Here is a 13921-nt window from a genome sequence, read left to right on the forward strand (position 1 = left end):
GAACAGAACAACGGTAGAATCACCGTCGTATATAATGGAAATAACCAATTGGGACATAATGGAGATGGCCCGCTTATTGGCTCGAGTGATGCTAAACTGCTTGGTAGAAGTAAATCGTTTTCTAAATTGGACAACACTGTTTTCTGTCATAACCAACGCTTCAGTATCTCGTTCCTAGATGGTAATCATCTCTTGAATGGTTTTGTATGTGGTATGGATAGAGTGTTTACGATGAGCGCCGATCTGTCTATTTATGTCACTCTGGAAACAGGTAATTATTATAATATTGTATTTTTGTTGCTTCTCAGAGAGTTTGTATCAAAAGTACTTTACTTTGCTTTACTTTTTAAATATTTTCTTTTTTAGCACCTATTATAAGTCTTTACACCGTTCGAAAGATCTACTTTAGGCGTACAAACTTTTGCGAGCAGAAAGTTTTGCGATTTTCGCGAATTTTAGCCATTTTCACGAAAGCAAATGTCTTTGAAATTTTCCTTATTGATGGTAACAAGGGTTAAGTTAGATATTATGCAAAAGTCCATCAAATGTGGTCAAACCCCTCCCTAGTACGAGGGTTAAGGCTTTTAAGCATAAAACATAGCAAGATTAAAATCTAAGCGTAAACAAGATAGTTTGCAATAAAACAGAAGATAAAAGCTCGTACACACTCTGACTTGAAAGCTGTTATCGTGATTTCAGAGAGTTTATTCCCTGGTAGGTATCTTTGTTTGATTTGCCATTATTTAACTAATACGGGAGAGAAGTTGTGCGTGATTTTCTAATTTTCTCAGTCTCTTAATCTTTCTCTTTCCATTAATTCTACCTTAGACCTTAGTAACCATAACCAGTACCCTTCTACTGCAATTTTTGATGTACAACAAGACAAACTTTGTGCAGACCAACATGGTATGATATTTTACACGTTGACGAGCGATGATTACATTTTACAAAGAACCTTGACCTCCGATTGGCAATATTTAGATAAAATGGGGACGAAAAAATGTTCAGTCATGAATTGTGATGAAACTGGTAACGTCTTTTGTACATCTTCAAATACAATTTACGTGTGGTCTGTGGAGACTTCTTCTTTCTGGACCCATTTGTATGATCTTTGGGGTCAGCAATTCTTCAAACCTTTAAACAACAACAGAACTCAATTTTGCATAGTGGAGCAACTGCCGGGCAAGGAAGTAAATTATACTGTCATTGCATATAAGCCAGGTAAAGATTGTTTCTATATGTGTACGAAAGAAGCTCTTATCTTTTAAACAAGATTTTTTTTTGAAATTTGTTTCTCCGTAGGTTGTATAGACTGGAGTCGTTTATAATGCGTGTAATACTAATAATAATAATAATAATATACGGGATTTAGTTTGTATAAACGACTGGAAGAATCCGGTGTTCCAGCCTTATAGATACAGGGGCTAGCTACGCAGAAACTTGCGTAGCGAGAAAACAATTTATCAAGCAACAACAAACTCTCAAAACGAAATCAACTCAAATGAAAAACTTTCAATACACAAATCCACACATATTTTTTTTCTCGAGAATTATTTTGAGCAGGAAAAAATTATAATTGCAATATTGACACTTTTCTTTTGATTGGAGTTAGTGCACAAAGGTTTCTAGACGACTAAAATTGTTCCATTTAATTTATTACTTTTTGCTTTATTTCTACTATGTATAAATTAGTCGTCTAGCTTGCTAGACTATAGGTTGTAGTAATTATCTTTTCAACGATGTATTACTTAGGAAATTAGTAAGGCATTCATTAAAGAAGTTTTTGATAAAAAGTAGACTTTGATATCATAAATTTGTTATAGTATTACGAAAAGAGTCTTTAGAATTTCATATTCATAACTTTTCTAAACGCTCTTATTTTCGATCGATTACAGTTCAGCGGAACTTGATACCCTTCCTCAGTAACGGAGTTGAATTTTCATCAACATTGAGCGACACCAAACATTTCTACGGCTTTGGATTCCAGCTCTCTTGGGACACAATTGAAGGAAAAATCCATTTTGCAGTCAAAGAAAAACACCACTGGGTAAACGAGTTCGTATTTAATGATCAAGAGACATTCTCATTCTCGCATGACCCAGATGTGAACATGCAATACCAAGCCTTTTCTACTAAAGTCGCACACACCTCATCTGCCCATGAAGACTTAAAGGTGTCGACAAGACTTCCATGGTCAAACGCTATTTATATTTTCGGTTATGGTTCTTCGGACGTCATTAAAGAATTGGTTTATTTCCCATCTTCTGCTGCTTTCAAGAGTAAGTCATTCCTTACTTACTTCACTTCTAAAAATTTATTTATCATATTAAATTCCTCCATAATTTCATAATCCCCCCTTGAAACTACTTTTCAGTCATATCAGAAATATCCCGCGCGCGTCCAATCGATTATGTCTGATGGAACAGTTTCTTTTTGTATTCAGGGACCATCGATAACTTGATTGTTTTTACTGAAGATTCAAGCTACCGAAAACTTCAGGTTCCACCTCAAGGGCTCGATTATCAAATCAACGGAATCACACTTCTACCAAACGGACAAGAGCACGCACCCATCATTTCAGGTGATAATAATTCTCAATGCATAATTCCATATTTTTGTATGGTTGCGCTTCTAGAGTCACAGCCGATTTCTTTAATGAATTATTCTGGGGTTAAAATAGACGACTTTTTTTCTTCAAATCTCAAGAGGAACAATCCTTAAATTTATTGCGCGTAACCCATTTTCGGGTTTGGTTTTTACCCCTTTACTTCCAAGCTCAAAGGGCTATACTCGAGACTCGAGACTCCTGTATGGAAAATGAAGCCACTTAATTTCCCATCCAGAACGCCCGCGCGTGGTTTTTACACAAACGCCAGATTGAAAGTAAAGTCTATCGCTAGATTTAAAAAAATGCTGTCCTCAAAAACAAAGGAACCACTGGATACAATCCGTTGTCATGATTGCGGCGCCTTCTAGGTGCGTTCTGGGTGGGAAATAAGTCGCTTCACTATTTCTTGCCTGAGAAAGGTTAGAGTTCTACTCTAGCCCTTCGGGCTTTAAACTCAATGGTTTTACCATGTAAAAGTAAAAGGCAATGACGTGCATGTAAAGATACAATTGCATTTTTACATGCATGGTTTTTAAAATTCGGCGTGTAAAATAGCACTTCACGAACGTGAAAAATTTACTCATTGTTTTATCTTACGCACGCGCTTAAAGCCCTATTTATTTAAAATAGTCTTTTCACTCTTTGAAAAATTACATGCATGTAAAACAGCCATTTCATAGCCGAAACCTTTCAAAGATAAAAATCACATGCTTAAATAACAGATTTTGAAGATCTTTTTCATTAAAAGACCCCGAAGTTTAGACTTTGTCGCTCAACTAAGTAAACTAAAATTCCCAATTTTGAAAAGGTCGGTCTCAATCTTTCCTGCTATAAGTTTGTCAACTTTCCGCAACTTCTCAATTACCCATTTACGCTTTCTTAATGGATAATTTGAAAATATTCCGGTGTTACAATATAGGTACCATTTAGCTATTTTTCTAGTGGCAAGGATCACGATTCTTTTGTTCATTGAAAAGACCAATAAAATTGCTTTTTCAGATACTGAGAGGTTAATGGATGACAACAAAGAGTACGTTTTTACACAATATGTATTTTATGGAGTAAATGGTCAAATTACAAGTCTAAATTTTCTGGCACAGCCTTACGCAATTTTAGAATTCAAAGACATTGAACTGGAATTCCAAACTTCGTCTTATCTATTGACTGAAATGAAAATCCAGAATGATTTGTATGGTCAGATAGCAAACGGAGAGGCTTATTTGGCGAACACTTTGGTCGGTTTGATTGACCCTGATACTGAAACGTGTATACAAGATGTCAGCGAAAGCTGTTTACCAAAACTTGTTGAAGAAGTAAAACTTTTTAGTTATGCATTAGGAAAGATTCCAATCTTCGATTATCTGAAAAGAAAGCAACGGCTTGACAAAATGAGATTTTTATTGATCTTTCCAAAAGACAATAATGCAGCCGTCCTAACGACAGATGGTATGCATTGGATGAGACTCAAAGTGGCTTGTAAATTGAAAACTAATAGTAAGTATATATTTTGTAAGAAAGGTGTTTTTTCAGGATTTCAAAGCGCAGACAATACTCTTACTCGTAGATTAAGCTTGTCAAACTGAACATAGCCCTTAAAAATACATTATGTTCTCATAACATGTGTGAATTTAAAAATTTCTTTTGATCATTGAAGTTTAAAGATTTCAGACGTTTTTCGCGTTCCTAACCTCAACTTTCTATCATACTTTGTTTAAAAAATATAAGAATTGAACAGAATTGAAAACAATCAGCTAAGTTCTATATTGTGAGAGATCCTAGCCAGTCGGTTTAATATTCCGACGAAAGCGTGAAACATTTTGATCTCATCCTCTGGCAAAAAAAAGTTTCTTAAAATATTTTTTACGTATAAGAAGTATAATCCACAGAGACCTGCGATTCAAACTAGATTAGGATAACGCTATCACTGTATCTCACTAACATTCTGCCGATTGATAGTGTGAGGGTTTTGAATCCCAAGCTTTTCCAGGCAGGGTGTTAGGGAAATAAGGTGATAGACTCTCTACCTTCGCTCACATGTCAAACTAAAAACATTCAAATTATTTTAGCGGAACACCTTGCGTTTTTCCCCACTCCTTTACAAATCGAAAAGAAATCACCATTGATTTTCACAACTCGTCCTATCGATCTACGAAATGGGAACGAACTGCTGATCTCTTCTATGCATGGTTGCTGTGGCACCTTAATCATCTCCGTCAAAGGCATAACACGACCAGTATTTATCAAAGAATTGAAAAAATCTGATGAAAACACACAGTATACTTTTAATTGCCAATTAAATTATGCGGGTGCACATCAGGTAATAAAAACTTTATCCTTTTTGTTACCATATTTCGTTTCAAATTATCTTTTTAGAAAAAAGGCTGTACAGGGTGTCCCGAAAATCGAGCGCGAACATGATTCTGAGTTTCTGAGTAGAAGGTTGTTGCGTGTGTTTAACAAAATGTAAAAAAATATATACCAACACAATCATTGTTTTTATAAGAGTCATTATGATTAAAAAATTGACTTTCTTTACAATTTTCATGACATTAAAGTTATTGAGAATTGTTTTTTGTAAAAGTTATTCATAAAAGATGTCTCGTGACAATTAATATGACACAGAGAGAAACTTTGATAAACAGTGCAAATTTAGTGAAACACAAGAGCTTTTTTTCTATGGAAGTGGTACGACTTAATACTTTTTTTTTCGAGACACCCTGTATGTACAAGCATGTTCATGGTATAAGTGACAAATATTTAAGAGGAAAAAAGAGATGTGGTTACGTCAAATCATACGAGTTTTCAGAATTTGGACATCGGGTTGAAAAAGGGACTTTCCAGAAAATACATAATCCCGGGGGGGGGTACTAGGGTTGGCGAATGAGGGGTATGTGCGGACAGGACCTCCGAAAACTGACCCTTAGAGAGACTGATTTTTGCTGAAAAGGTGACTCTTAGAGACTTTTTGAATTTTTTTTTTCGATTTTTGAAAAAAGTCATACCCTTAGAGAGACTTTATTACAATTTTTTTTCGATTTTTGAAAAAAGTCATACCCTTAGAGAGACTTTATTACAATTTTTTTTGATTTTTGAAGAAAGTCATACCCTTAGTGAGACATTATTACAATCTTTTTCTCTGAAAATCAAAAAATTTCCTAGAAATCCTGAATTTTCCGACCCTTAGAGAGACTAATTTAAAACTTTCTGATTTTTCCGACCCTTAGAGATACTTTGAAAGATGAAAAAACCGACCCTTACCGTCCGCACATACCCATCATCCATTTTTTGCCTAATTACCCCCCCCCCCCCCCCGAGTACATAATGGCCTTTTTATCCTTACATGTTTAGCTTGTATTGGTTTATCTACCTACGAGTTTGGAAAGCTACCTTATTGTCGACAAAATTATTACCAAGGGAACGACATACGGTCCTTCTTTAAGTAAGTACAACAAAGGCATTGATTCCCTTTTTATTGATACCCCTAGTTTCTGAATTCAGCCATTTCTCAAATTAAAAAATATGTGAAAAATTTTCAAATGGAAAGAAGATCCCATACTTATGCGGGGCCCCCACTTATGCTAGTTCCTCCTTTCTGTTAGTCTACACAATAGACAGCTCCAGGCTTTTAGGCGTTACTAGTAGAGTAAGAGTTTTACGCTCGAAACGAAGGGAGATATGACGCAACCTACCTTTTGTTTATTGTTAAATTGGTGCTACATGGTGTTACTTTGATAGGATTAATTTTCGCGTGGATTCAATTTCGTAAACCAGCCAAAAATCAATGAAAAAAGGCCTGGAAAACGCCATTTTGAGCCTAAAATATGATCTTTATAATTTCGCGAGTCGTTAATCTCACACGATTTCGCGAGTTTTATTTTAACGAAAAAATAAAAAAATCACAAAAACACGAAATCAAATCTCCCGAAAATTAATCCAATTAGAGTATTATTTTATTATTCATTGTGTGAGATTGTCTACTAAGATTGATTTATTTTTAATAGCTTCACTAACATGGTCTACTGAAATGGAGTTGTTGTCCTATCCGACGCCTGATATTATGAAAACAGCTTTTAGTATTTACGCAGACCCATCGAAAGATTTCGGTATTTATTGGTATTCAGTGAGTAATACTGGAACGATTAAAATTCCCGATCGTTATGGATTTCAAAATCGTGGTGAAAAGTTTTCACAATCATCTTCTCATCCACATATACCGAAGATTAAAACAGTTTCAGACAAAATAGACTACACTATGTTTACAGTAATTGTAGATGTTAAAATTTCTCATGGTGAGTTTGGTGAGGAGTATCTCTTTCAATTCGGCAGAGAAGAATCAAACATCAACACGCATTTCACTGTCACCATTCAAAGTGGATTCATCATTTTCAAGTAAGCATCTGTTCTTTTTAGGAAGTACCTACCTAAAGCCTAACTCAGAAATTAGATCATAAATTTTTTCTTGTAGTCGGAAAATCACAAACTGATTTTCATAGCGAATATTTACAGTCAGCAACACTATATCAAATGGCAAGAACTTCCATCTAGGTATTATTTCCCGAACAAGAAGATGGTGTTATTGAAAAAGAACAACTTCCCCGATTTTTGCCCGTCTCGCGCCATGTTTGTGCTCCGTTCGGGAATTATGTGCCGAATAACGGAAAAATGGAATTAAAAGGCGCGTTAATAAAGATGATGTCATTTATACATCTTTCTCAACAAAAGACATAAGTTTTTAACTTCAACGGCCATTTCCGGAATGCTCACTACTTTAGAAATCGGGAAACGGGATACTTTCTTCCTAATTCGGAAAATCATTTCTTGTCAAGGCAATACTACCGAGTAACTCACCAAAAAAACCCGGCATTTTTCATTCAGTTTCTTGGTAAGTTCCACTTTGATGTTTTTTCTGAAAAAAAGAAGCCTTCTGGTACGCAAATTACTACAAGAGCTTCAAAAGTTAAGTGACGTCAAAAAATCGAATATATGGAGCCCAAAAACCTGGGCTCCAATAATTCGAAAAAGTCGCAAAGTGGAATAGTCATTACTGCGTTGAAAAAAAGCCGTGGCGATATTTTCCATTTGAGTGTTACCGACTGACTTGTTGCGTTTGGCAATTGTTTTTGTAGAACACAAGAAGATATGACGAACACATCAGCACGTGTTTTGAATGACCAGTGGACAACCGTTGCTATCAAAGGAGAGGCCGTGAATGGAACGCAACAATTGCAAATCTTTTTCGATTCTAAGGTAGGGACCACATCATCAACCATGGGTCCGTGCGAACCGTTTAAAGCGAGGGGGTAAAACTTTTGGGAAAATTGCCGCCCAACTTTATCTAAACGCAATATAAAATGCTTCTTAATTGGATGAAAACAGGCTTCTGACCACAGATCTGTAAAGCCCGAAGGGCTAGATTTTCGGCCTTTATCGAAAAGTGAGACAGGTTTTGGTAGGATTTCCTACCAAAGAAATCACGTGACAACAAGCAATTTCACTGGTTTGAGAGATGCGAAATAGCGTTTGCCGCCTAATTTTTTTGATCTCGCGCTCTGAAAACAATTAAAATGCTAGATCCTATCCATCGGCACGAAATTTAAAAAGTCAAATTTTTGCTTCACTTTTTTTTGCTGGAGAAAGCTTAAAGTTGCCTATCTAGCCCTTCGGGCTTTACAGATATCTGTGCTTCTGACTTCAATAAAGATTTGTTTGCAAAAAAAGTGAGGGGTCACGGCTTTCCGCTTTCCCCGTCCCGCATAAGGGGCCCACGATCACACAAATTGTAGAATCAATGATAATTTATTAAGTAAATCTTTTGATTATAAACCCCTTATTTGTCCGAAAATTTCGGAACATTGCTGCGAATTCTGGGGGGGGGTACTTAGGCGAGTGAAGGGTACGGGTATGTACCGCCCTTAAGGGTGCCTTTTTTGGGACTTGAAAGGTCCCTGTAAGGGTTGGAAAGACCAGAAAATTAAATTTCAGTCCAAATAAGGGTCGGAAAAATACTACGTTTCAACTCTTTTTTCCTTTAAAGATTAGAATTTTGTCAAATTAGTCCCAATAAGGGTCGTAAAAATCGCAAAATTTTCCTATTTTTTCCTTTTTAATCCCGCTAGGAGTCAAAAGTCGGGTGGTACCTATCCGTCAGCTCGCAATCCTAGTATCCCCCCTGGATATGAATTTAGCTGACATTTTGCACCCTTGCTATATCTAGCTGAGTTCCTGGAGATCTTTTCTTTTTTTAAATGATTCTCGACCCTAAGAAGGATTTCTCACAATTCTTCAGTTAAATAAAAATGCTGAATTTTACCCCAGTAGGCAAAACGCTCGTCTATCCATCCACCCATCCATTTTCAGGGTTGAATAAAAGAAGTTCATACATACTTTCACTATTCTCTTTCAATAGCTTGCTTCGACACTAACCTTACCAAAAACAGTCCAGAGCTATACTAACGGATATGTAAGGCTTGCGCTTTACCATTTCAACGGATTCCTTTCATGCTTCCGATATTATGCAAGTGCTCTTGATGATAAATATGACTTAGTGAATGCACAACCTTGTTCTCATCTGTACGGTAAGCCTCCATCTACACTCAAGACTTTTATCTTTCATCCTTAAGATAAGCTAAATGTCTACCTTACTTCAGCAAGATTTAGAAAACCAGGATCTTTCTAGTCTTATTAACTCGATCAGTAAACGTTCGACGTTATGAACAATTTGGAACTAATTTTCGCGGGAATTAATTTCAGCGTTTTTTGTGGTTTCTCCAAAAATTTGAATACAATTTTTTCCAATCTTATCGAAAAAATTTGAAAAACCGCTAGGAAAATGAAAGAAATTTGTCCGAAAAAGGGCAAAACCGCGAAAATTAAAAGCCGCGAAATGCAATTTTTCCAAATTTTTTTTTTCGACCGCGAATATTAGTTCCCGCGAAAATTAGTTCCAATAAGGTAAAATAGCTTGGCAAATAATTCGAGTTATTTAGACGTTTGACTTATGCGAGGTTTCTTCTAATGGTTATATCGGTTTCATATATCGGGATTTACCAACTTTGTTGTTTTCAGCATACACGGCAGCAAAGACAGACTGTCATGCTAAATTTGAGACGTTCCAAGCACCGCAACTTTCATGTCAATTAACTTGGGAAAATTACATTAGAAGGTCCGACTTACAACTTTGTAAGTGTAATAGATATTTTGCTAGTTTTTGACTTGCTCAACAATGACAGCATTTAACATAACTCCTACCATTCGCTTGAACAGCATTTTTTTCAACAAAAGAAAGAACAACTTGCCGTTCTTTTTGAAATTTGTCGTTCTTTTTTAATGTTGCGAAGTAGGCACTTTCTCCTCCTCCAAGACATTACCGAGTTTGTGCATGTGTGTTTTTCAGCGACGGAGACGGTAAAATTCGAATTTTCTACATCCTGACTGACTGAGGACGACGTTGAATCAGCACTTTTACCGTCCTCAGTTTTGCGGGTCAGAGCTGGGAGTTATTCCAAACCACTTCAAAGTGGAATTGACGTTAATTGCGTAGAAAAAACGTGGGTGACGTCTTGTATAGGCTACGAATGTTCAGAAATTACCAGTGGATACCCCTTAAAACCCACAATAAAAAGTGGTACCCTCTATCTCATTGTTTAGTTGGAGTGTAAGGCTGAAACTTTTTGTGTTGAAAGTACGTTGTCTATGATTGTCTTCCCTAGCAGTGATGTTTTGTAGAAAACAGTTTTCAGTTTTTCACGAGGAAGTGAAAAAGTGCAGTTTTAGCTATTTACCCCTTAAAACCTACAAAATGGTTTTTCTCGAATAACTTTTTACAAAAAAGTTCTTTTGACCTCAAATTTTGAACAGTGATTCACTGTAAAGTTACTAATGTTATGAATATACCATTAGTACCTAAATGATCTCAAAAATAAATGTGTTAAAATCAAATACCCCCTTAAAACCTACAAAAATAAGGCTAAAAACCACAAAGTCCGACCCTTGCTAACGGGATACTCAAGCTGATGGATACAAATTGTGGTGTTGCTGCTTTCGTGATTCAATGGTTCAAAGACTTGCTAGAAATTCATTCCCACAACAATATTTTCATTTTTCAGGATTTTCATGCCCATAATGCAATTGTGGTGTGGTTTTTTTCGTTTTTTTCGTCAAAAACGGCTACGAAAGGCCAAAACCTTCATTCGCTTCATTTTTTGACCTATGGTTTCTAATGTTTTTTTCTAAATCTCCATCAAATTTGTGACATTTTTGGTATGCAACATGACCAAGTTTTGAGAAAGTCGATTTTCAGATTTTATTGATCATCACCATAAAAGTGCTTTAAAAGTAGAATTTTAAGGGCCTGTCATTTTCGTTGGGGTCTATTCACGAAGATGAAAATGATTTTTCATACCTACCATAAGTATAGGTATCTAAAAAGTATAGGTTTTATGACCTTAAATTCAATTGTGTAATTTCTAGGTCCAAAAAACCTGATTTTTTGAAGGGATTTTTGATAAAATTTTGAATAACTTCGAATTTTTAAGATACTTTAGCATCTTTAAAATCCTCAAAATTTGGTATTTTATGAAAGAACATTTATAAGAGGTTGTAAAAAAGTGAAACATACCACATAAAATTAAATCTGGTAGTTATGAAAGCCAAAAATGCAACATTGTGGGTTTTAAGGGGTATGTGGTTTTAAGGGGTATCCACTGGTAGAAATCACATAGTCACATTAATATTGTCTAAGGAACGACCATGCAAACGTGTCAAATGATTCAACTTCATATATATTTTTTGTTTTCTAATTACAGTGCATAATAACTTTCCTCCGTATGACGGTACAAGTCGTCTTGGTTATTTTATCAATCGAAATGTGAGCTCGTATGACTTGTTCACTAATAACAATGACATGTCGATCGAAGAGGGAATTATTGATTTCGCGCTGTGTAACACAAAACATCAAAAATTGGATCACCAACTTTCCATGGAACCTTGTTTTGAAAGGCTTGAAGATTGTCAGGAGAAAATGTTCAGTTTAGGAATAGTATTTCGAATAACGAAATTAGGTACCAGTGAACAACAAATTGTTAGCATCGGTGGATATCGTTTGAGTATTTGGTGGAATAAGCAGAACCAAACTATTTGTAGCTTAAGCTGGAATTTGAACACAAAAGAAGCATTCAAAATAGAATTCATCTGTCCTTTCGAAGTATGGACCTTCATGGAATTTTTCATTTTCGAAGATCGCGTTGTTTATTATTTGAACAATGAAATGTACACTGTGGTCAATCTACAAGAAGCTGGTTATCATGAAGATTTTCAAGTCCAACTGGCTGATGAGGATCTAGACATTTGTTTTGACCAAGTTACCTACTTTCTTCCTTGGAGGGAACCCGAAATATTTTCAAAATACAAAAGATATTATACGGTCTTCCGAAATTGTAAGTCGCCTTTTTTTGTGATTTTTAGTCTTACACGCCTTGTCATGTCTATTTTTTTCTAATAAACCAACGACCTAATAAAATAGATAGACCAGTATCCTATTGAAATGATCCGCGTAAGAATGATAAAAAATTTAATGATTTTTTGCATCATTAAAATGTCATTCTGCGTGCAAAAGCATTTTTTTAAGATTAGCTATTGGTTGATATTGATCACATGACCTAAATTTTGTGAATATGTTCTTAATTTCAAGTCAACCTTTTAGGCTTAAAAATTAGTAAATATTGTTAAAATTATAACATTTGTATTTGGATAGTGCTTGTCTTTTCTATCTTAAGAACGCACCATGAACGCACGTTTATTTTCTTAGTTAGAGTCTTTCAAAAATGTTTATGTTCTTAAAGAAAATGCGCTGAAAAGCGCAACAGTGTTGTCGAAAAATATTGAAAAATATCTTTTGAGAAAGATGATTAAAAATGCGATCTGACGTAAGCAAAAAAATTATGTTTATGGTCAGTAGAAATTCGATATAATTGATTTTACACCATTTAGAGATGCTTGTAAAAAGTCTAATTTCTTTGTAATATGACTTACGCGGGCGGCAGAAAGACGGCAAGATGAAAGAATACCAAATGAATAGAAAACAAAAGATTTTTTGAGAGCCATTGTATGAAGTTCTTGGTCTATCTATTTTATTAAGTCGTTGAATAAACTTACTTTATTCACTTATTGATTAAAATGGGCTTAAAATTAGCATTTTTGGCAGTTCCTGTTTTAAAATTGTTCCTAAATTTTTGCCGAGATTGAGCCTCGTGTTCTTTCAAAATTATTCTCAGCGCAAATAGAAAAGGGGATAGACTCCATCACTTCCGGCTCCACCGAAGGCAACCAGATGAATATACTACTGAGGTTAAGGCCCTTCTTATACCGCCCCTTATTGGCGTTATTTTTGGGCTCGTGTCATAATAAGGGCCGGCGTTAAAAAGGACTGGCCTTAAAAAGGACCGGCGTAAAAAGGGCCGATAAGGTATATGAAAAAAGCTTGTTTTCCTAGGAAAGAGATTTATGTTGAAGTGAATTTTCTTTGTCTCCAGATCTTGATTTTCAAATGAAATTACCAACAATGACGGTGGAAGTGATCTGTCACAATGTCACATGGCACAACGACTTGCTCGATGATCGCACCTTCAAACAGCAAGCTATTTCAAAGATCATCATAGAAGCTGTAAGAGATTTTTTTGTCGTGGTTAGATTCTCAGAGCTGAATCAACTTGTGTACATTAAAGACACTTTGATTCATTTTCACAAACACCTAGACACATCGTACACTAAGGGATGTGACAGGGAAACATGCGGACTCTATGCTTATCAAGTTAAGAAATAGGGGATGATTTCCATGACATCCATTCATTCAAAAAGTCTCCCAGCCTGGACTTCTCATCAACTTTTGGTTTATGTTGGGAAAGGGTTTTTTGTTCTGGTGCAACATTCTTTAATTTTTCTATTTTCTTCCAGTTAAGTGATTTGTATGAAATAACACTTTTGCCATCGTCTGCCAGCACTTTCAGGTAAGCTTAACACTTAGCTAAATTTTGATATTATATTTCAAAGCCGAGTCGAAATCACATTTTCACCTAAATCTTTTACCAGCCGATATTTTCAGTACACAAAGTAGAAAAGCAACTCCAAAAATATATCCAAAAAGCTTTAAAGCTTGTTTCTAGATTGAAGCTTGTTTTTAGATTGAAACAATTTTTTTGTCCTAATGATGATTTAGCTAAGAATCGAAAATTTGACGTTTTTACATCACTTGTGTCATTCTTGTTAATGTTTTGAATTTCAAACCTACAAGATGTATATTTTTGAAGTTGCTTTTTT

The 13921-nt window shown here is 35.4% G+C and overlaps 1 protein-coding gene across 1 annotated transcript in view; it reads left to right on the plus strand.

Annotated features, from left to right (window-relative positions):
* The first annotated feature begins 39 nt into the window (after positions 1-39).
* Positions 40-13921, plus strand: part of LOC136798837 (uncharacterized) — a 39427-nt gene continuing 25545 nt past the window's right edge. Inside the window, exons 1-14 of the mRNA XM_067055513.1 lie at positions 40-271; positions 829-1221; positions 1896-2279; positions 2444-2581; positions 3608-4102; positions 4675-4925; positions 5957-6047; positions 6610-6997; positions 7735-7855; positions 9015-9183; positions 9674-9787; positions 11413-12042; positions 13138-13268; positions 13559-13611. Coding sequence (XP_066911614.1) covers positions 214-271; positions 829-1221; positions 1896-2279; positions 2444-2581; positions 3608-4102; positions 4675-4925; positions 5957-6047; positions 6610-6997; positions 7735-7855; positions 9015-9183; positions 9674-9787; positions 11413-12042; positions 13138-13268; positions 13559-13611 — 3416 coding nt within the window. The 5' untranslated portion in view covers positions 40-213. The remainder of the gene's footprint in view (positions 272-828; positions 1222-1895; positions 2280-2443; positions 2582-3607; positions 4103-4674; positions 4926-5956; positions 6048-6609; positions 6998-7734; positions 7856-9014; positions 9184-9673; positions 9788-11412; positions 12043-13137; positions 13269-13558; positions 13612-13921) is intronic.

Source organism: Clytia hemisphaerica, unplaced genomic scaffold (assembly GCF_902728285.1).
Source record: "Clytia hemisphaerica strain Z4C2 unplaced genomic scaffold, Clytia hemisphaerica genome assembly, whole genome shotgun sequence".
Classification (NCBI taxonomy): Eukaryota; Metazoa; Cnidaria; class Hydrozoa; order Leptothecata; family Clytiidae; genus Clytia; species Clytia hemisphaerica.